Source organism: Carcharhinus amblyrhynchos, chromosome 22 (genome assembly GCF_965287045.1).
Source record: "Carcharhinus amblyrhynchos chromosome 22, sCarAmb.v2.hapA, whole genome shotgun sequence".
NCBI lineage: Eukaryota > Metazoa > Chordata > Chondrichthyes > Carcharhiniformes > Carcharhinidae > Carcharhinus > Carcharhinus amblyrhynchos.
In genome coordinates this window covers 9,915,141-9,939,192 of record NC_137345.1, presented here as the reverse complement: position 1 = coordinate 9,939,192, position 24,052 = coordinate 9,915,141, and the positions used below count along the sequence as shown (strand labels likewise).

Genomic DNA, 24,052 nt, shown 5'->3' with positions numbered 1-24,052 from the left:
AGGAGCTGAATGAGCTGCTCTTGTTGCTGTGCTCCTGTGTAACCCATTCATGAAGAAACCCTTCCATTTTATCATCCAATCTTATTAAACAGTCAACAAAAGAAAAAGGAAGGAAATTGGAAAGGCTATAAAAAGACAACAGTGTTCACTGTTTTTGGACCAAAACTGGAGGAGATTTCAAATTATGCAGAGAGCAGTAAGAGGCTGAGACACCGACCCAATGATGGTGCTGCTGGAAGCACCAACTGGATTGTATAAAATATTTTAGAAACATGGACATAACAATCCATTTCTCCAGTCAACTGTCCTTAATCACAGCTGCAGGGGAACTTTGGTTTTCTGTAGGTAAATAATGTTATGTGTCTTCATGAAAGATACAAACAACTATTTCCCAGCGAACACGCAATGGGTGATCAATGTGATCTCGAAACTGCCCCAAATTGTTGTCATTTCCTGGTTTCTGTTCAAGGCTGAAATGTCAATTGATGCATTTTTCTTCCAGTCTCAATGAATCCGATGATTTTTTTTTCCAGTCACTCAATGAATCCGATTCTCACAGTTGGACCAAATTGGGAAAATGAAGTTTCTGGGATTCCGCCTACATTGAAGGAATTTTGCATCCTGGTCAAATATTCAATCCTCATCCAGCTTTGAACATTTCTTTTTAACAAATCTACATAATAGAATGTTTTTTCATCATTAAATGAAGTCTGAAAGATGTGCTGGTCATTGGCCCTGCTGAATTCTCACTCAGTGAACCTGAACTGGTGCTGGGGAATGGCGACTGGGAGATTTTCACAGTAACTTCATTGCATTGTTAATGTAAGCCAACCTGTGTCACGAATAAAAAAAAACCAACAGACATGATTTGGACCAAAAATTTAGTGAAGGAATCAAAATCCATACAGTGGCTGTGACCTTCAGGTTGCATATCAACATATGGACAATAATTGATCTGTTTGCTGATTAAATGTCTCCATTTCTTGTTTCATATTCTTATCAGAATCTTTGTCAATTTAAAGATGAAGAAATTCTGGAAGGAATTGGCAACATGATTTTTCCATGCACTGGATACCAGTTGCTCCAATGATACATTCCACATTTCCCAGGGATGAAACAATGTGCCTGTATAACAGCAGAATGGGAGATTCCCTGGATTAGTCTAACTTCAGTTATTGGATAAATATCGGAATCAATTATTAAGGAGAGAATATCAGGGCCTTTGGAAACTTATAATGTGATCAGGCAGAGTCAAATTTGATTCATGAAGTGGAAATCATATCCGATGAATTTACTAATGTTCTTTGAGGAGGTATCAAGCAGAGTAGATAGAGGAGAGCCAGTCAATCTTGTATATTTGAATTTTCGAAAGGCATTTGATAAGGTACCATACAAAAAGTTGATATGCAAAAGGGTGTAGTACAGAATATTATGGCATGGATAGAAAATTGGTTAATATGACAATACTGCGACTTTAAGGAATGTATATATCACATTTTTTTATTCAGGATCTGTTTGAGCAGATTTTTTTTTGTTATACATGCTGATTTGTCCAACAGGCATACGTTGTTACTGTAGTAGCATAATTGATCCTAATTGTTAGGATGTTTGTTTTAATCTGGACTAATGCTTTTCTGTTTGATCTTCAGTGGCTCCCCTAGGGTTTTGCAGAGTAGGACTTGACTAGGTTAAGTGACAGGTACTGTCGTATCACTGGGTGGAGTTAAGTTTACACAGAAAGATCAAGTGAAATTCTGCTTTGAGTTGTTAGAGAGTAGTGCCTCTCAGTTTCTCTCTCTGAAGTTGGAGACTAAAATTTGCTGGGAAGCAAGTCTCTTTCTCTGAGAAGGTGGTGTTTTGGAAGTTGCAGTGTGAGGTATTCATTTCCAATTCTGAAGTCTGAAGACTAGAAGTTGCCACAGATTTGGTTTACTTCTCTGAAGTTCTGCTGTTTGGAATACATCCTTCTCGAGAAAGTACTGTCCTGATGTTTGTCTAGAGGTATTAAAAGGCTGGAAACCAAGGATTCATGAAGCATTTTTGCTTTCTTTGCTAACTGTTTCTGAAGAAGGGATTTATGTCTCACTGGGGGATGTGCTAAATTAGAACAACAGCGATAGCTAGCTTGTAACAATTATACTTTGTCATGTTCATGTATTTTAATTGGTAAAAGCTATGCTATTCTTTTTTGTTATATTCTAACTGTTTCTTAAATAAAGTTAGTTTTGACTAAAGTTTCCTTGTGGGTCACTTGAATCGTAGCTTGAGTAAAAGACATTATGCTCGCCCTATTTCCAAAATCAAATCTAAAAGTTTGAATCTAGCCTAATTGTATCAAACAACTTGGAGTGTCTGGCCTGATCCTTAATAGAGGGCATGATAGGATGGATGCTGAGAGACACTACAACTCACGGACACTATTTAAATATAAGGTTTCTCCCATCGAAGAAAGAGATGAGAAGATTTATTTTCTCTCAGAGGGTTGTGAATTTTCGGAACTCTCTTTCCCAGAGGGTGCTGGAGGCAGGGTCAATGAATATTTTTCAGATAAAGCTTATAAGATTCTAGACTAACAAGGAAGTCAAAGAATATCAAGGGTCAGTGGGATATAAAGTTGAGGTCACAATCAGATCAGCCATGATATTATCAAATGACAGATTAGGCATAAGAGGCTGAATGGCCTAATTTGTGTGTTTGTATATAGTGACTTTGCTTGGCAAAAGCCTCTTTAATGAGTTTCAGCGTATGTCTGTCCAGGTGATAAATTTAAAGAGTATTATTCCATATCGCACATGTCATATTGTTGTGACACCTGTCAGGTGCCTTCACTCATGTGTATGAACTCATTGAGTGGTTCCGAATATCAAATAAGCTCAATAATAAATTCTCATCCTCTATTCAAATTTCTCCATGGTCTCGTCAGCCCCTATCCTTATAAATGTTTCTGCGAATCTTGTGTTTCCCCAACTCTGGCTTCTCGAGTATTTCCAATTCTTCACCACACCGCTAACAGTAATGTTTCCAATTGTCTACATTCAAAACTCCAGCAACCTCTCCCTAAAACTGACCAGTCTCTTTGATCTAATCTTTGCCTCAGCAACAACCCTTGTCTGATGACATTCCTGTAAAATGCCTGAGGAGGTTTAACTGGCTGGACATTTGTTACTTCTGTTCCATCAGAGGCACCAAGAACCCGAGTTCAATTTTGGCTTCGCGTGACTGTCTGTGTGAAGTTTGCATGTTCTCTCCATGTCTGCGTGAGTTTCCTTTGGATGCTCTGGTTTCCTCCCACAGTTCAAAAATGTGCAGGTTAAGTTGATTGACCATGCTAAATTGCTGCTTAGTGCCGGGGGATTAGGGGAGTAAATATGTGAGGTTACAGGGATAAGGCCTGGGTGGCAATGTTGTCAGTGCAGGCTCAATGAGCCGAATGGTTTCCTTCTGCACTGTAGGCTTCTATGAGTTAAAGTTCATTAAAAAGACCTCGGGAGAAATTCTCCCAAAAAAGACCTAATTGCTGAATTCACAATAAAAAAAGGTGTAAATCACAACTGTTTTTTCAGTGTGAGTTCAGACTTGAATCTCCGCACTCTGTGCAATGCAGACGTCACAGTTGACAATATCATTAAAAGCGTGGGTGGGGGGACCGGGGTCTTTTCAGACAAAGAGACTGAAATTGGCAGGATGAGCAGGAACAAACACATGCGCACATCTCTGGAAGATCACTGAAAAGACCTCCCTGCATCAAAATCACTGCCCTCCAAGCCCCACACACATCACTTGCCTCATCTCCCCTTCTCCCTCCCGATACAGACATCACTGGCCTCATATCTGTCCTCCCACTCCCCCCATACAGACATCGCTGGCCTCAGTGCTGAACCCCCTCCCCCCTGCGCCATATAGACATTACAGTCCTCATCGCTGCCCACCCCCTCCCCTACTCCATACAGACATCGGTGGCCTCATCGCTGCCTTCCACTGCCCCCAATACAGACATCGCTGAACCCCAGCACCCCCCACCCCCACCCCGCGCCACACAGGCATCACTCATATTTCTGGGGGACAGGGTGGTGGGATGAGAAAGGCTGGGGAAGGGTGATGTGGTTTAAGGGCCCAGGCCGGTTTGAAGGGGAAATGGTGGCTGCATTTGCTCCTGGGATGTGGGGGATGTGTGTTGGTTGCAGCTCCCCTCACCACACAGCACCAGCTCGGTGAAATGGGCTGCGATGAAGGCATCCCTCACTGCCCTTTCTTGCTGCACAGCTGCCATTGCCACCTGCCCTCTTTCCTCTGGCTCCTCATATGGCGGGACATCCGCTTCACTCCCTCGCCAATCCTCCTCCTCCTCCTCCTCCTCCTCCCCCTCCTGCTCCTCCTCCTCATCCTCCCCCTCTTCCTCCTCCTGTTCCTCCTGCTCCTATTCCTTCTCCTCCTCCTGCTCTTCCTCCTTCTTCTCCTCCTCCTCCTGCTCCAGTTGGTCTCTCCACTGCTAGGTGATGTTGTGCACAGTGCAGCAAAGGATGATGATGCGTGAAGAATGCACAAGGTCATACTGGAGGTCCCCTCCCCACCCCCCAACACCAGAGCCGTCCAAGCAGTAGAACCGTATTTCACGCAGGCCAATGCGTTGCTCTATGATGGAGCAGATGGCTGTATGGGCCTCATTGTCACGGGTCTATGCCTCAATCTCGGGCCTCCGCACAGGCGTCATCAGCCATGACCTTAGCGGGGTCTCCCAGTTGCCATCCTAACAGCCTGGGCTTGTCTTCAAAGAACCCAAGGATGGCCGACTACCTGAGGACAAAGCTGTCATGGACACTCCCTGGATGCCATGCACCAGTCTGTGAGATCCACATGAGATGGTCACACACCATCTGCACATTCTTGGAGTGGAACCCTTTTCTGTCGGTGAATGGGTGCAGTGTTCCATGTGGAGGTCGCAAGGCAATGTTAATCCTGTCCACTGCTCCCTGTACATTCAGCATCCCTGCAATGGCAGTGAAGCCTACAGCCTGGGCCTTCTGCTGTGCACGGCCCACATCAATCGACTGCTCACCCACCTCCTGGCCCTCAGCGGCAGCCCCCTGCCCTCCTTCCTGAGGGACTGGGATTGGCTGCTCCTGCAGTGTTCTCCCCACACTCTCCACCTCCTGAGCTGCCTCCTCCTCCTCTTCATCCACCACCATAACGGCCAGATCCAAATCACTCAGTTCAAGGTCCATCTGCACAGTGGGGTTTGGAAAGAGTAAAGAATGACAGATTAATGTCATTGGCTGCATCGACCCACCATCACCCCAATCCCTCACTTGGGCCGCTATCTCCAATTGTGGGAGCTGACAACACCACACAATCCATGGTGCCGATTAGGTTGTGTGAAATTCCCATCATGACAAATGCTGACACAGGTTATACAGGTGGGTGTGCAGCCGTGGGCAATGCACACCCTTGATCCATTGCCATCTGTGCAACTGCAGCATCCGTTCCAGGCAGGTGTTGCTGGTCCGTGTCCCGGGGTAGGGACAGACTGCAAATCAGCACCAGATGGGTGTCCAGTGACAGCAGATTTCATGCAGTCCATGTCTGAACCTCAGCACCCCGGGCTGGAGCACCAGCTGCTTGTTCTGGTTAGGCCTCAGTCAGCACATGGTGCACTCCTCAAACACCCCACCCACCCCCCCATCTCCTTTTTACCCCGAAATCCCCCAAATCTTTCCCTCAGCAATAACACTTGTCATTACTGTAAAATACCAGAGGAGGTTTTATTGAGTGAAAAATACTTTAAAAAGAGCAAGTTATTGCTGTTGTTGCTGATTCCACCAATGAGTTAATAATAAAAAATGAACATGTTTCTCCACCCAAGGCTGTGGTCAATGAGAGTTCTAATTTTAGATTTACTCAGGCTGAAGTTCTTACCCACGTGTAACAGATTGCACTCAGAGTTCTGAATTTTCCAAATGGTTCCAATGTTTGATCATTTTTTATTGAGTATAGAATACTGTGAGTGACGGCTCCATCCTAAATAAGCACCAATTTACAGCAATATTCCATTAACTCCTCAAATTCTTTAATGGTTGATGAGAAAGGCAAAGAGAGAGATTGACAATGGAAATAAATGTGGGTTCATGTTTGCTGCAACTTGCAATGATCATGGTTTGAAATTGCAAGAAAAATGTGTTGCTGTCCTCAGGGTGGTGTGAGATAGAAACCCTGTGAATGTACACTGGGTGTCAGTTACCAAATACAGAGCTGTGTTTGCAGCAGTGAGAAGATCAGCGTTGATACAGCATTTCTTCGAGGCAAACAGAACAGGTGTTGCTACATTTGTTGAACATCAGATGATGCAGGGTGAAGAGGCATGACCAGGATCATATCAGCTGCACCATGGTGTGGGCAATTTATCCCAGAGGGAGAGGCATCAGAGAGTGAGTATCAGAAATCCAAGGGGCGATTCTCCTAAAAGTGCTGAATTGGTGGGAAAAGTGTTCTAGATCACAACTGTTTTTTCAGTGCAGCTTCTCACTCGAATCTCCGTTCTCTGTGCAATGCTGAGGTCAGAATCAGGAATTTTATTACACCCCTGGGGGGAGCAGGGCCTCTTCATGTTGGAGTCTGACAGTTCCAGAACTCTGAGCATGAACAGTGGTCCCGATCTGTCAGCCTCCCCATTTGCTGGGCAGCTCGAAGGCTGGCCAGTGCGGGACGCCAACAGTGCTGTCTCTCAGGCCTCCCACACATCTCAATCGCAGCCCCAAGACGATTCCCAGACCAGCTCTGACCCATCTCTCGCTCCAGAGTGCCCCAATGTCCAGCAAACCCTCTCCCAAAAGTGACGATCCCACCAACTCCCTCACTCAGAAGAACCTCCCCCCCACCCCCTGCCACTGGCTGCCATGACTGATGGCCTCCCTCCCGCCCAAACTGATATCCATGCAGTGTAGCAGAGGGACCCTCTCCCACCGATTACCCCTAGGTCCCAACCACAATAGGCCTCGCTTCCTTGTCATTGCCCAGTGCTTGATGGGCAGCTCCAAGGCACCCTCTGGGCATGGACAATTTGCACCTTGGGCAGTGCCAGGGGGAACCACCCCCAGCACCTGACCCCCTGAGGGCATCTGATTTTGCCCCCTTCATCCCAATGGGGTCTCCCACTAGTTCGCCGAATGCTGAGAGCTCCTCTAAAACCCATCAGAATAACGTACTCCTGGCGGGATGGGAGATTCAATTGGGCCGAGCAAGTTCCTGATAATCACATGCAAAACATATTCAAAAAATTTTTAAATCACTTACCCATCTTCCTGGCGGTTTCCAGCGTGGCCTGGACGTTAGCAAATGTGAGGTTCTCCACTTTGGTAGAAATAATAGTAGGAGGGATTATTATTTAAAGGGTGAAAAGCTGCAGCATGCTACTGTGCAGAGGGACCTGGGGGTCCTTGAGCACGAATCGCAAAAACCCAGTCTGCAGGTGCAGCAGGTGATCGAGAAGGCGAATGGAATGTTGGCCTTTATCGTGAGGGGGATAGAATATAAAAGCAGGGAGGTCTTGCCACAACTGTACAAGGCACTGGTGAGACCGCAACTGGAGTACTATGCGCAGTTTTGGTCCTCTCATTTGCGAAAGGATATATTGGCCTTGGAGGAAGTACAGAAAAGGTTCACCAGGCTGATACTAGAGATGAGGGGGTTAGCTTATGAGGAGAGATTGAATAGACTGGGCCTGTACTCGTTACAGTTTAGAAGGCTGAGGGGGGATCTTATAGACTTACAAGATCATGAAGGGGCTAGATAGGGTAGAGATGGAGAGATTCTTTCCGCTGAGAAAGGAAAACAGAACTAGAGGGCACAGCCTCAAAATAAGGGGGGTGGGGGAGCGGTGGTGTGCAGTTTAGAATGGAGTTGAGGAGAAACTTCTTCACTCAAAGTGTGGTGAATCTCTGGGATTCTCTGCCCGTTGATGTGGTGGAGGCTACCTCATTGAATATATTTAAGTCACGGGTAGACAGCTTTCTGATAGATAAGGGAATTAAGCGTAATGGGGGGAAAGCAGGAAAGTGGAACTGATCCACTTCAGATCAGCCATGATCTTATTGAATGACGGGGCAGGCTCGAAGGGCGAGATGGCCTACTCCTGCTCCTATTTCTTATGTTCTTACGTTCTTATGACTCTGAGTGTTCTCTGGCTCTGGGAGAAGCGCGTGCATTCCCGGCGCATGCACAAATCCCAGCAAAAAGCTGACAAGGCGCATCTCCCAGCTTGATGAGCCAGAAAAGTTGCGAGTCGTGATGGGAGAATCATACACCATCCGCCCCCGCTCCCCCCCCAACCCCCAACCCCTCCAACTACGCCCCCACCCCCCCCCCGCCCCCCGCCGACTCCCCCACCCCACCCTCCCGCCACCTGCCCTGAGAAACTAAGGAACAGTTGATTCAGCTCATTGTGCCGGATCTGGCTCATTGAACAATAGTCAAGCTCAGTACCAAATCCTCAATTTTCACAAGTGGGAGGCACCACCCCTGATTCATGAGCCTCCTCCCCCTGTCGATTGTACCCACCATCTCTCTGGTGCTAGCACTGACTGACCCTGGCGAATCCACCCCATTCAGCTCCTGCTTGGATCTTCATTGTTAGCTCGCTCCGAGACTGACTGCAGTCCCTGTAGTGACCACAGCTCCTGGTGGCGCTGCTGTGACTGAAGAGCTGCCAACCCCCTGATTGGCCAGCAGGTCTCCTGCCCCTGCTGTAACAGTGCTGTAGTGGGCTGGAGAAGAACTGCTCACAGAGGCCAAGTCCAGGAACAGCCATGGCCTTGCCAGCCTCAGTGTAAAATCACTGAGAGATCAGAGTGGGCAGGAACCCAGAAATAATCCTGTCTCTGCAATTTTACTCACTCTCCCCACCTGAACACCTGCTGGGGGGGTGGAGGGGGTGGTGGGTGCAGTGGGAGGGTGGTGTGGAATGTGAAACTCAGACCCATGTCTTTATATCAGTTTCATGCTGCATCTATCAGTGAGAAATCAACAAAGCACAGCCCCTGGGGAATTAAGACCATAATTTGTACATTTCTGAATTTAGTTACACGCTCACCCACTTGACCGCCTCATTTACTCCATAATAACAGTGAATGCTTGTTAGCCTTCGCCGTTCCTCTCATTGGAAAATCCGGGTCAATAATTCAGTCCAGGAGAGAGTGAAACCCCAGAGTTTATAATTGTTCACATTCTGGGCCAAGGAGACGGATGTTCTGAGACTGAACATTCTATGGCCTGTTTAGCGGATAATTAATTGGCAAATGTCACAATTTCATCAAAGTTAGAAGGGTTTTAGAAAGATCCACCATTTTCTCAAAGCTAATGGAGGAGACAAAACAGGCAGCCAGTAACTTGTAATGAACATCTCTTCATTGTCTCAGTTCATTGGCCAGTTTACACACTGTGGTATTTTCAGCAAAATCTGGGCCTTTCTGTTTTCAGCAATAGTGCAGGAAGTGTCAGGGTGAATCACACCTCCCATGATGTCAACAACCACATTGAGTGACATTGTCAAAACCGGACAGTAACTGTCCACAGATCACCAAAGAGGCAGATGTAGAGCTGTGCCTGCTGGAACAAGGAGATCAGCAGCTAAAAGGGATCTTTCGAGCTGGCACACCCAGTGATAGCAATGGCCAGCTGGGACCTCTGTTCTGGAGCTTTCTGAAGGGTGGAATTTCCTGAGGCCTGGCTTGCTGCTTTCTTCAATCTTATTTCAATTCCGTATCAGAGTTTATTGGATCCACCTTTCAACATCGCAACAAAGAGCTGGGTGACAGACGATAAATACTGATCGAAACATTGCCAAGATAACAATGTGGATTCTGATTCTTTTCATCTTTTCTCTGCCTGGTGAGTCAGGGACAGAACTGGATACCAAGATGATGAGTGTTAGATTAATTCTAGAGCATGGTTTATCCTGCACAGATATTTAAATACTTGGCGACATGTAAAGCTATAAAAACTCAGCAAAAATAAATGAATGGCATTTTTATAATATTTGTAGCTAGTTTGTTGATAGTATTGTACCACAGAAATAATTACCCAGCAAATAGTAAACTGCATTACTGGTTATGAATATAAATTAACCTATTTATTTTTGTTAAAAAGCGATGTGATTGAAATAATTAAAATGCAGAAGCAACACACTTAAGTACAGTAAAGTTTAACTTGTTCATGTAGTTTCACGCTCAATATATCCTGGAGACTGGAGGGTTTGATTCCCTGTTTGTTGCAGTGCAATGCAGAATGATTCCAATCGCAGGGGTTCAATCCTCAGACCAGCTGTGGTAGTTTATGGAAATCTGCCCCCTCACCTTTTCCCACTTCAGTCAAGGCAGATGTTGAATTTAATGACAATCCGCCTCCATGAATCACATATTTGGAATGCCAGCCTAATTCCAGTCCCACTCCCACTCTCGGGTCTTTGAAATTCCAGCCATTCCCAGGACTTTCTCCATGACAGGGACCCTCCAGACCTGGGTGTCAGATTAACCTTTCACCTGAAAGTCATCACCGAGCTCTGTGAACATGACTGGGGGAGGAAAATCTGAGCCATCTTGTCCCTCAATATTACACTGGAATGTTCCTGTAGATTTTATACTCCAGTCTCTGGAGTGGGACCTGACCCTGCAATCCACCCATTCAGAGGCACCAGTGCAAAGCTTGAGTGACAAGGTGACACAATAACAATGGCCACTGTACATTAACAAGAAATCATTGGCAGTGAAGTACTTTGGCAATGACAGCACGGCTCTATATTCATGTTTTCATTCAGCACAAACTAGAAAGAGAATGATGAATACAGATATTGGAGAGTTTCCTCGGTACACAGTGGTAAATCTTATTAAAATGTTTCTCTCTGCATTAAGCAGTTATTTACTTGGTCAATTGCTGAAATGTTGTCTCCTCAGTTTCAGGTGTATTGTGGGCAGAAGAGAAAGTCACAGGAATTGTGGGAAGAGCGATCACAATAAATTGCCATTATAATGAAATATACAGAAAAAACGTGAAATATTGGTGTCACGGTTGGACAAACCAGTGCTTATATTTAGTGAGAACGGATGATCCAGATGGAAAGCAAGGGAGAATGTCGATCATAGATAACAAGGCACAAAGAATATTTGCTGTTACGATGGAGGATCTTCACCCCGGAGATGCAGGATGGTATCGCTGTGGAATTGATACATCTGGCAAAGATCCAAAGTTTACTGTGAAGCTGCAAATATCTCACGGTACATTATTCTCAATGATTTTCTTTGTTATTGAAATGCCTGATCCATGTTTTGTCTGCGAGGAAACATTGACAGCTCCGATATCCCGAGGCTCTGCAGCAATGCAGAGTCTGACAGCTAGAGGGCAGAGATCTGGAAATCCGACTCTTGTGACACAAACTCAATTTGTGGCCTGTCCAACATTCTGATCAAAAACTTCAAACATTATCAGGCTAACAATTCCTTTAACTATGGGATATTGTGAAAGAAATTACCCGCGATGCTCAGAATATTTTCCTGTCTCTGAAATGTATTAAATATCACACTGTCAGATTTTTACAGTCCGGATCAATCTAATAGTCAGACATTAACAAAGTGAAGTGAGCAGCCAGTTGGTAGTAATTGTACCTTGTTGGTTTAGCACTGAATGGTGGGGCTGTGGGGGTGGGTGGGGGAGCACAGAGGGGTTAAATACACAGAAATTGACAATATGTTGGGAAGCCAGTCAAACTCCCAACATCCGTATATATCCGCAATGTGTCAGTTTGTGCTTCTTTCAAATAAACCAATGAAAACTCAGGGTGAAGCTGACAGATTAAAAGTTAACAAATTGGCAAATTTAACAATTAAATAATATAATGGTGAAAGCTCCTAAAGCGATTAAAGAATAAAAAACAAAGAACAGTACAGCACATGAATAGACCCTTCGACCCTCTAAGCCTGTGCCGATCACGTCTACTGATCTAGACCAACTGCTTATATCCCTCTGTTCCCTGTTTGTTCATATATCTGTCAAGGTAAGTTTTCAATGTGGGTAATGTGTAGACCTCAACCATCTCACTTGGGACTACTTTCCAGGACCCCACCACCCTGTGTGTGAAAACGATCCCCCCACATTTCGACTGAACCTTTCCCACCATATCTTGAACTTGTGCCCCCTTGTAACTGTCATTTTTGCCTTGGGAAAAAGCTTCCAACTGTTCACCCTATCTATACCCCTCATTATTTTATAAACTTCTATCAGGTGGTCTCTCAGCTTCTGTATTTCCAGGGAGAACAATCCCAGCCCACTCAAATTCTCCTCATTGCCAATATCCTCCATACCAGGCAACATCCTGGTAAATCTTTTCTGCAATCTCTCCAAAGCCTCCACGTCCTTGGAGACAATATTCCAAATGTTCCAAATGATCATAAAAATCTCCATGGAAACTTTAAACATGTCAATCAGTGTGTGATCAAATCCCCCCAGTGAGAGACAGGTTATCAATTTCAGTCTATTAATCGCTCAGTGAGTGCAAATAGTGGAATCTACCTGTGCCTGCTCGGGTTACTGAGCAAGGGCAGAAGACAGAGGCAATGGGGGAGGCTGAAAAAGTGACTGGGAAAGATGCCAAGAAGCATTGGAACCTCACTGCTTATTTCTAACTGGATTGTGTGAAAGGTTTAATATCAGTATTTACAGGGTGTTGACTTTCACAACAGTGGTGGGAATGTGTATTTCTGGGTGATATTTTGGCGATTGTTTCTATCAAATCAGCATGGGTGGTTCTCAGGCTGTTTTATTTCAGGCCTCAGATGAGGACCCAGGTGACCAATAGCATCAATAGCAGCAACTGCCTCCTCCACACAGACCCTGAGCTCCACAAGACAAAGGAATGAACAGAGACAAGCAGCTCGCTGACGGGCAATCCCACAACACAGGGAGTACACGTTTCCTGATCAGCTTCCTTGATGTGTTGGAATTCCAGGATCTGAAGAGGCTCATTTAGCACCATAAGGACCGGGATTCTCCCAAAACAAATCTCAGTGTCCAATGGGCGAGAAAACGGGAAAATTTTCTACCCTTTTTTTGGGCGTACTTTCCAGAATGAATTCCCAACTCAGAGTGATTCAGAAATGTGGGCAGCGGGTCCAAATTCCACTGGAGAGTCCGGCAACGTAGTGATGAGTGGGCCACTGCACTCACAACAATTATTGAGCCCCCTCATAGGCCCCCAACCCCCAGAATGCCACCCCCCCCCACACTCCCACCAGCATCACCCACATTGGCACTGCCCCGTGTCTGGTGGGGGGTGCCAGTATATTTTTTTCATTTACTTGGGAACTTGGGCATCATAGGCATTGCTGGCTGGGTGATATTTATTGCCCATCTGAGAGTTTGTGAGGCAATTTCAGAGGACAGTTAAAAGTTAACCACATTGCTGTGGTTCTGGAGTCACATGTAGGCCAGACCAGGAAATGATGGTAGATTTCATTCCCTAACAAACATTAGTGAACCAGATGGGTTTTTCCAACAACCAACGATGGTTTCATGGTCATCAGTAGATTCTTAATTCCAGATTTTCTTTATTGAAATCAAGTTCCACCACCTGCCGTGGAGGGATTCGAACCCGGGTCCCCAGAACATTAGCTGAGTTTCTAGATTGGTATTCTCATGATAAAACCATAAGGCCATCACCTCCCCATGGGTATGTGCATATCTTTGGTTGTGGGAGGAAACTGACGCACCCAGAGGAAAACCACACAGACGCAGGGAGAACGTGCAAACTCCACACTGACCACACAGCCAATGCTGGAATTGAATCTGGGTCCCTGGCGCTGTGAGGCTGTAGCGCTAATCTCTGTGCCACTGTGCCACACTGGGTTGACTGAACAAGCAATCCAATCTAATCCCACCATCCAGTTCTTGATCCAGAGACCCGCAGGTTACAGCATCTCACGTTTAATCCATTTTGTTTGATGTGATCAGGTTATCCGCCTCTCCCACCCTCTACCACTCTTCCAGGCAGTGAGTTCCAGACTCTTGACATCCCCCGAGTGATATAACCCATTGTCCCAAATCACCTCTAATACATTCACCAATTAATTTAAATCTTTGTCTCCAGGCTCATGGTCTGATCTGGAGAGCTGCTATGTTCTGATATAATAGTAGACATTGTAGTTCAGGCTGCTTGGAGGATGGAGAGATGTGGAGAGCTGGATGTGTTGGCGAGATTGCAACGTGACTGACCCTGAATGAGAGGTTGATGAGCTGAGATTCACAGAGTGTTTGATTTTTAGGTGTTCACTGAGTTTCTGAATGCTTGTTTCTTCCCCACAGAACCCGTGTCTGTTCCTGAACTTAGATTTCTATCTCCACCAAATGCCTCATGTTCTGGGGGCTCAGTGTCCGTCTCCTGTGAGTCTGTCCGGGGATCACTTCCCATTCAGTACACATGGTACGAAAAGACCCCGTCTGAAGATTCAAAGATATCTGACGCCAATAAACTGGATCTACATTGTCAATCCTTCACACAGCAACATCATCAATATTACTGCACAGCCTCAAATAACCAGGGAGACAAATCCAGTGAAATGCTTACAGTGTCAGTGATTCACATTTCAGAGAATGACTGCAGTTATTTAACACAAATCAGCAACACTGGTAACTATCACCTTAAGCTTCAAAAACTACAGCTAATTTTTAAGTTAATATTTGTCTGAATTGCTCACTGATAAAATTCCATCAGTCGGTCTAAGCAATTGGAATAAAAATAGAATTGCATTTATTTTTCACTTTTCACAACTTTGGGACAGTTTTAAATTCCACTCTGGTCAATGCTGGAACTGATTCAGGGCCATTGTTGTGACGTAGGAAGCTCAGTGACAAGTTATATGCAATGAGCTCCCTCAAAGAGTAATGTGATCACGAGCAGACAATCTGCTGTCTGACAATTGCTGTTTGAGAGAAAAACTTTCCCCAGGACTGGGGAGAATTCCTCAGACATTCGTTGGAATACTCAACAGATTTTAGATCAAACCTGACAATTTGCCTTTTTCTGAAAACTTCCAGCCATTGTATTAATGTTTTAACATCTTAGACAAGGAAGTATTCAATTGCATTCATAGGAACAGAAGAAATAGGAGCAGGAGTAGGCCACCTCGCCCTTCGAGCCTGCCCCACCATTCAATAAGATCATGGCTGATCTATCGTGGCTCAGTTCCACATTCCCGCCCATTCCCCATAACCCTTAATCCCCTTGCTTATCAAAAACCCATCAACCCGCGTCTTAAAAGTATTTAGCGAGGCAGCCTCCACCACTTCAACGGGCAGAGAATTCCAGAGATTCACCACCCTTTGAGTGAAGAAGTTCCTCATCAACTCCGTTCTAAACCGCGCCCCCTTTATCTTGACGCTGTGCCCCCTAGTCCTACTGTCCTTTCTGAGCGGGAAGAGTCTCTCCACCTCTATCCTATCCATCCCATTCATCATCTTATATGTCTCAATGAGATCTCCCTTCATTCTTCTAAACTCTAACGAGTACAAGCCTAGTTTATTCAGCCTCTCCTCATAGCTCAACCCCCTCAACTCCGGTATCAGCCTAGTAAACCTACTCTGCACTCACTCCAAGGCCAAAATATCCTTGCGTAAGGATATCCTTGCATAAGAACATAAGAACATAAGAACATAAGAAATAGGAGCAGGAGTAGGCCATCTAGCCCTTCGAGCCTGCCCCGCCATTCAATAAGATCATGGCTGATCTGTCGTGGCTCAGTTCCACTTTCCCGCCCTCTCCCCATAACCCTTAATCCCTTCTCCTATCAAAAACCCATCAACCCGCTTCTTAAAAATATTTAGCGAGGCAGCCTCCACCACTTCAACGGGCAGAGAATTCCAGAGATTCACCACCCTTTGAGTGAAGAAGTTCCTCCTCAACTCCGTTCTAAACCGCCTCCCCTTTATCTTGAGGCTGTGCCCCCTAGTCCTACTGTCTTTTTTGAGCGGGAAGAGTCTCTCCACCTCTATCCTATCCATCCCATTCATCATCTTATACGTCTCAATGAGATCTCCCCTCATTCTTCTAAACTCTAACGAGTACAAGCCTAGTTTATTCAGCCTCTCCTCATAGCTCAATCCCCTCAACTCCGGTATCAGCCTAGTAAACCTCCTCTGCACTCCCTCCAGGGCCAAAATATCCTTGCACAGGTGCGGCGCCCAAAACTGCACACAGTACTCCAGCTGCGGCCTCACCAATGCCCTATACAGCTGCAGCAAGACCTCCCTACTTTTATATTCAATCCCCCTCGCTATGAAGGCCAGCATCCCATTCGCCTTCCTGACCACCTGCTGCACCTGCAAGCTGGGTTTTTGCGATTCATGCACAAGGACCCCGAGGTCCCTCTGCACCGTCGCCTGCTGCAGTTTTTCGCCACGTAAGTAATAGTCCTTCCTACCATTCTTCCTACCAAAGTGGACCACCTCACACTTGCCAACATTAAATTCCATTTGCCATTTCCTGGCCCATTCGCCCAGCCTATCTAGATCCTTCTGCAGACTCTCCACACCCTCCGCACAATTTGCCGTTCCACCAATCTTGGTGTCATCAGCAAATTTCGACACCCTGCACTCGGTTCCCTCCTCCAGATCATCTATATAAATGGTAAATAGCTGAGGCCCCAGCACTGACCCCTGGGGCACCCCACTAGTCACCATCCGCCAATCCGAATAGCACCCATTGACCCCCACTCTCTGCCTCCTATTTGACAACCAATCCTCTATCCACGCTAACACCCTACCCCCAACTCCATGTCCCCTGACCTTCTGCAATAACCTCTTGTGAGGTACCTTGTCAAACGCCTTCTGAAAATCCAGAAAGACCACATCCACCGGCTCTCCTCTATCCACTGCCCTAGACACATCCTCATAGAACTCCAGTAAATTTGTCAGACACGACTTCCCTTTAATGAAACCGTGTTGCGTCCGCCCTATCAAGCAATTCCCTTCAAGATGCCTCGCAATTTCCTGCTTAATGATGGATTCTAACATTTTACCTACCACAGACGTTAAACTAACCGGCCTATAATTCCCCGCCTTTTGCCTGGCACCCTTCTTAAACAACGGCGTAACATTAGCCGTTTTCCAATCTTCCGGCACTTCCCCGGAATCCAGCGACGTCTGGAAAATAACCACCAAGGCATCCACTATCACCTCCGCCATTTCTTTCAGAACCCTCGGATGCATTCCATCCGGTCCTGGGGACTTGTCCACAATCAGCCCCTCCAGTCTGTCGAGCACCACCTCTCTAGTAACAGTAATGTCATTAAGACCCTCCATTCCTACCACCTTTCCATCGCTAACACCCGGCAAATTATTCACGTCCTCCTCCGTGAAGACAGAAACAAAAAAGTTATTCAAGACCTTCGCCATATCCCCATCCCCTACCACTAGCTCCCCTTTCTCATCCTCTAAAGGACCAACGTTCACCCTAGCCAGCCTCTTCCTTTTTATATATTTATAAAAACTCTTGCTATCCTTTTTTATATTAAGTGCTAGCCCAGCCTCATAGCTTCTCCTACCCTCCTTTATCAACTTCTTTGTCAATCTTTGTTGACATTTAAACCTTTCCCAATCCTCTTCTCGCCCACTGCTCTTAGCTACTCTAAATTCCTCCGCTTTTAATTTAACACTTTCCTTCACCTCCTTCGTTATCCACGGCTTATTACCTCTCCTCCTACTGTCCTTTTTAACCATCGGAATAAATTTCTGCTGAGCACCAAGAAAGATCTCCTTAAAGATCCTCCACTGCTCCTCAGCAGACCTACCTTCCAACACATTCCCCCAGTCCACATTCGCCAATTCTTCTCTCATCCTACCATACTCCCCTCTATTCAAACAAAGGACGCGCGTCCGGGAACCCACTTTCTCCTCCTCCATCTGCACCAGAAACTCCACCATACAATGATCACTCTCTCCAAGAGGATCCTTCACCGCAAGGTCCCTAATTCTACCCGCCTCATTACATAGCACCAGATCCAAGATAGCTTGCTCCCTCGTCGACTCCAACACACACTGTTCAAGGAAATTATCCCGGCAGCATTCCAAGAACTCCTCCTCGAGCCCACCTCGTCCAACATGGGTCGACCAATCAATATGCAAATTGAAATCTCCCATAACTACTGCCGTCCCATTCCTGCACGCCGCACTTATTTGCGTGTTAACAGCCCGCCCCACCTCCAGATCATTATTCGGGGGCCTATAGACGACACCCAACAGCGTCTTCCTCCCTTTGCTGTTCCTAATCTCCACCCACAACGATTCCACGTTCTGCTCTTTGGCTCCGATATCATCCCTTGCTACCACCTTGATACTATCCTTAATCAGCAGAGCTACGCCACCCCCTCTTTCCTCCTGCCTATCCTTCCTAAACACTTGATAGCCCTGTACATTCATCTCCCAGTCCCTGTCACCTTGCAGCCACGTCTCTGTAATGGCCACCAGATCGTATCCATTTGTGTCGATCTGCGCCACCAGCTCATCCACTTTATTCCGAATGCTTCGTGCATTCAGATAAAGCGCTTTCATCCCAGCCTTCACCTGGACCCTATTTGCCGTAACGCCACCAATTGGGACATCCTCGGCCTCTTCCCTTACCTGTACCCTATCCTTAACTTTAGACCTCATAGCGTCACCTACCCTCGCACCCTCCCCCCCCCTAATTAGTTTAAAGCCCTGTCTACAGTCCTCTTTACTCGATTCGCCAACACTCTGGTCCCAGCACGATTCAGACCAACCCCATCCCGCCCGAACAAGTCCCACCTACCCCAATACTGGTGCCAATGCCCCATAAATTCGAACCCATTCCTCCCACACCAATCCCTGAGCCACCCATTCACTTCCTTTATCCTGTCAACCCTACGCCCGTCTGCACTCAGTTCAGGCAGTAGCCCAGAGACGACCACCTTGTCGGTTCTACTTTTTAATTCCATTCCCAGCTTCTCATACTCCCTCTGCAGATCCTCAGTCCGCTCTTTGCCTACGTCGCCGGCACCCACATGTACTACAACGACCGGGTTCTCACCCTCCCACTCCAGGTTCCTCTGCAGCCCAGCTGTGACATCCTGTACCCGAGCACCAGGCAGACAACACACCCTTCTGTGCACTTTGTCATTGTGACAAAGGACAGTGTCAATACTCTTCACCCCACTATCCCCAATCACTACTACGTTCCTTTTCCCCTTCTCTTTGCCTATGTCCTGCTGCATCACTGTACCGTGTGCAGTTTGCTCACCAACCTCACCTGCCTCGTCCTCTTCCAGACTGGAAGCAAGAACCTCAAACCTGTTATGCAGATTAAGAGGCTGAGGCCTCCTCTCCTCACCCCCCTTCCTCCTCCCAGCAGCCCCCTTTTGTCCCTGACCCTTAGATTTAGCCAGTCTAGGGACACCCTCTCTCCCCCTGATGAGCCTCAGTGTCTGTAGCTCAGAGGCCAGCTCATCCACCTTGAGCTGGAGCTCCTCCAGCAACCTGCACTTACTGCAGACATGGTCACTGGGAAGGACCCTGGGGTCTGCCAGTTCCCACATCATACACAAACCACACATCACATGCCCCTCCATTATTCACTGTAATTTTTTATGGGAAAAAATTTTTTTCCTTGTTTCTTGCTGTAGTAGTTTTGAAAAAATTTTTTTCCTTGTTTTTTTTCAAACAAACTCACCTGGCCTTTTTTCCCTCAAGCCCTTTTTGATATTAAGCCCTATTAACTCACTCTGCTTCCCCCCCACTCCGCTGCCCGCTCAGATGCTGCCCGCTGTCTACACCAGGCCTCCTTTTACACCTGGCGCTGATTTAAAGCAGGCTGGTCCACAAATGCCTTTTCACCACACCCTCAGAATTCTTAAAGCAGTAAATACAATAAATAAATGCTTTAAACAGTTCTACAAAGAGTAAAGTGCTTTAAACTTATTTTAAACAGGTTTTTAACAGGTAAAATCTTAGCTCTGTCTCTCTCTCTCTCAGCTCCAGCAAACAATGGAAGGCTTCACCGTGTGGCCCCTTGATAATTAAGCAGGCTGGTCCACAAATGCCTTTTCACCACACCCTCAGAATTCTTAAAGCAGTAAATACAATAAATAAATGCTTTAAACAGTTCTACAAAGAGTAAAGTGCTTTAAACTTATTTTAAACAGGTTTTTAACAGGTAAAATCTTAGCTCTGTCTCTCTCTCTCTCAGCTCCAGCAAACAATGGAAGGCTTCACCGTGTGGCCCCTTGATAATTAAGCAGGCTGGTCCACAAATGCCTTTTCACCACACCCTCAGAATTCTTAAAGCAGTAAATACAATAAATAAATGCTTTAAACAGTTCTACAAAGAGTAAAGTGCTTTAAACTTATTTTAAACAGGTTTTTAACAGGTAAAATCTTAGCTCTGTCTCTCTCTCTCTCAGCTCCAGCAAACAAACAATGTGGATTCTGATTCTTTTCATCTTTTCTCTGCCTGGTGAGTCAGGGACAAAACTGGATACCGAGATGATGAGTGTTAGATTAATTCTAGAGCATGGTTTATCCTGCAGAGATATTTAAATACTTGGAGACATGTAAAGCTATAAAAACTCAGCAAAAATAAATTAGTGGCATTTTTATAATATTTGTAGCTATTTTGTTGATAGTATTGTACCACAGAAATAATTACCCAGCAAATAGTAAACTGCATTACTGGTTATGAATATAAATTAACATATTTAGTTTTGTTAAAGAACGATGTGATTGAAATAATTAAAATGCAGAAGCAACACACTTAAGTACAGTAAAGTTTAACTTGTTCATGTAGTTTCACGCTCAATATATCCTGGAGACTGGAGGGTTTGATTCCCTCAGTTTGTTGGAGTGCAATGCAGAATGATTCCAATGGCAGGGGTTCAATCCTCAGACCGGCTGTAGTAGTTTATGGAAATCTGCCTCCTCACCTTTTCCCACTTCAGTCAAGGCAGATGTTGAATTTAATGACAATCCACCTCCACGAATCACATATTTGGAATGCCAGCCTAATCCAGTCCCACTCTCGGGGCTTTGAAATTCCAGCCATTCCCAGGACTTTCTCCATGACAGGGACCCTCCAGACCTGGGTGTCAGATTAACCTTTCACCTGAAAGTCATCACCGAGCTCTGTGAACATGACTGGGGGAGGAAAATCTGAGCCATCTTGTCCCTCAGTATTACACTGGAATGTTCCTGTAGATTTTATACTCCAGTCTCTGGAGTGGGACCTGACCCTGCAATCCACCCATTCAGAGGCGCCAGTGCGAAGCTTGAGTGACAAGGTGACACAATAACAATGGCCACTATACATTAACAAGAAATCATTGGCAGTGAAGCACTTTGGCACTGACAGCATGGCTCTAATTTCATGTTTTCATTCAGCACAAACTAGAAAGAGAATGATGAATACAGATATTGGAGAGTTTCCTCTGTACACAGTGGTAAATCTTATTAAAATATTTCTCTCTGCATTAAGCAGTTATTTACTTGGTCAATTGCTGAAATGTTGTCTCCTCAGTTTCAGGTGCATTGTGGGCAGAAGAGAGAGTCACAGGAATTGTGGGAAGAGCGATCACAATAAATTGCCATTATAATGAAATATACAAACAAAATATGAAATATTGGTGCCGGGGTCAGACTAACCAGTGCTCATATTTAGTGAGAACGGATGATCCAGATGGACAGCGAGGGAGAATGTCGATCACAGATAACAAGGCACAAAGAATATTTGCTGTTACGATGGAGAATCTTCACTCCGGAGATGCAGGATGGTATCGCTGTGGAATTGTTACATCTGGCAAAGATCCAAAGTTTACTGTGGAGCTGCAAATATCTCACGGTACATTATTCTCAATGATTTTCTTTTTTACTGCAATGTCTGATCCATGTTTTATTTACAAGGAAACATTGACAGCTCCAATATCCCGAGGCTCTGCAGCAATGCAGAGTCTGACAGCTAGAGGGCAGAGATCTGGAAATCCGACTCTTGTGACACAAACTCAATTTGTGGCCTGTCCAACATTCTGATCAAAAACTTCAAACATTATCAGACTAACAATTCCTTTCACTATGGGATATTGTGAAAGAAATTACCCGCGATGCTCAGAATATTTTCCTGTCTCTGAAATGTATTAAATATCACACTGTCAGATTTTTACAGTCCGGATCAATCTTTCAAATAAACCAGTGAAAACTCAGGGTGAAGCTGACAGATTAAAAGTTAAATTGGCAAATTTAACAAGTAAATAATCCAAAATGGCGAAAGCCCCTGAAAGGGATCAAAGAACAAAGAACAATATAGCACAGGAACAGGCCCTTCGGCCCTCCAATCCTGCACCAATCACATTTACCTATCTAGACCAGGCGCTTATATTCCTCTCCTCCATGTTTGTTCATATGTCTGTCACGATAAGTCTTAAATGTGGCTAATATATCTGCCTCAACCACCTCACTTGGAAGTGCGTTCCAGATCCCCACCACAGCCTGTGTAAAAAAGTTCCCCTGTGCATCTCCATTGAACCTCTCCCCCTGATCTTGAATTCTGCCCCCTTGTAATTGTCATTTCTGTCCTGGGAAAAATCTTCCAACTGTTCACTCTATCTATAACTTTCATAATTTTTCCAGGGAGAATAATCCCAACTCTTTCAAGCTCTCCTCATAGTTAATACCCTCCATACCAGGCAACAACCTGGTAAATCTTTGCTGTAATCTCTCCAAAGCCTCCACGTCCTTTTGGTTGTGCGATGACCAGAATTGGAGAAGTATTCCAAATTTTCCACATGATCATAAAAATCTCCTTAGAAACTTTAAATGTGTCAATCAGTGTGTGATCAAATCCCCCCAGTGAGAGACGGGTTATCAGCTTCAGTCTGTTAATCAGACAGCGAGTGCAATTAGTGGAATCTACCTGTGCCTGCTCGGGTTACTGAGCAAGGGCAGAAGACAGAGGCAATGGGGGAGGCTGAAGAAGTGACTGGGAAAGATGCCAAGAAGCATTGGAACCTCACTGCTTATTTCTAACTGGATTGTGTGAAAGGTTTAATATCAGTATTTACAGGGTGTTGGCTTTCACAAAGGTGGTGGGAATGTGTATTTCTGGGTGATATTTTGGCGATTGTATCTATCAGATCAGCATGGGTGGCTCTCAGATTGTTTTATTTTGGGCCACAGATGTGGACCCAGGTGACAAATAGCTTCAATAGCAGCAACTGCCTCCTCCACACAGACCCTGAGCTCCACAAGACAAAGGAATGAACACAGACAAGCAGCTCGCTGACGGGCAATCCCACAACTCAGGGAGTACACGTTTCCTGATCAGCTTCCTTGATGTGTTGGAATTCCAGTGTCTGAAGAGGCTCATTTGACAGCAACCAGAACGCTTCACCAACACAGATTGATTCAATCTGAAATGTGGTCAGCGGGTCCAAATCCCACTGGAGAGGCTGCCAGCGTAGTGCTGAGTGGACCACTGCACACACACTGATCTGTCACTGCAGAGACTGGCGCATGACCACTGGCCCCGTCACCGCTGGCCTCCCAATCACTGGCTATCCCGACCCCCTTACCACCATCCGACCACTGGCCTACCAAAGCTCTCCTGGGCCAGACCCAATCACTTCCCACGCAGAAAGCCAGCACTGATCTCCCACCACCTGGATGGCCATCCCCAATCTCCTCCCACCCAGGGACAGACCAGAACGCTTCTCCGACACAGAGTGATTCAGTGTGAAATGTGGTCAGCTGAACCAAATCCCACTGCAGAGTCCTGCAGCGTATTGCTGAATGGGCCACTGCACACACAACAATCTGTCACTGCGGATATTGGCGCATGCGCGCTGGTCCCCTCTTCGCTGGCCTCCCGATGATTGGCCATCTCGACCCCCACCACCATCTGACCGCTGGCCTACCAGAGCTCTCCTGATGCTCAGATAGCCAAGCCCAATCTCCCCCCCAACCCAGATGGCCAGCCCCAATCTCCCCCCACCCTGATGGCCAGCCCTGATCTCCCCCCACC

General features: G+C 45.9%; 2 protein-coding genes across 2 annotated transcripts in view; both read left to right on the top strand.

Moving 5' to 3' along the window:
* Positions 1-14,723, top strand: part of LOC145357144 (uncharacterized) — a 149,448-nt gene extending 134,725 nt beyond the window's left edge. The window contains 3 exon segments of the mRNA XM_080210300.1: positions 7,559-7,564; positions 10,941-11,261; positions 14,341-14,723. Of these exon segments, the coding sequence (XP_080066426.1) occupies positions 7,559-7,564; positions 10,941-11,261; positions 14,341-14,723 (710 nt within the window).
* A 176-nt stretch (positions 14,724-14,899) lies between these two features.
* The window catches only part of LOC145357143 (uncharacterized), a 120,859-nt gene continuing 111,706 nt past the window's right edge, over positions 14,900-24,052 (top strand). The window contains exons 1-3 of the mRNA XM_080210299.1: positions 14,900-14,916; positions 20,448-20,500; positions 21,557-21,877. Coding sequence (XP_080066425.1) covers positions 14,900-14,916; positions 20,448-20,500; positions 21,557-21,877 — 391 coding nt within the window. The remainder of the gene's footprint in view (positions 14,917-20,447; positions 20,501-21,556; positions 21,878-24,052) is intronic.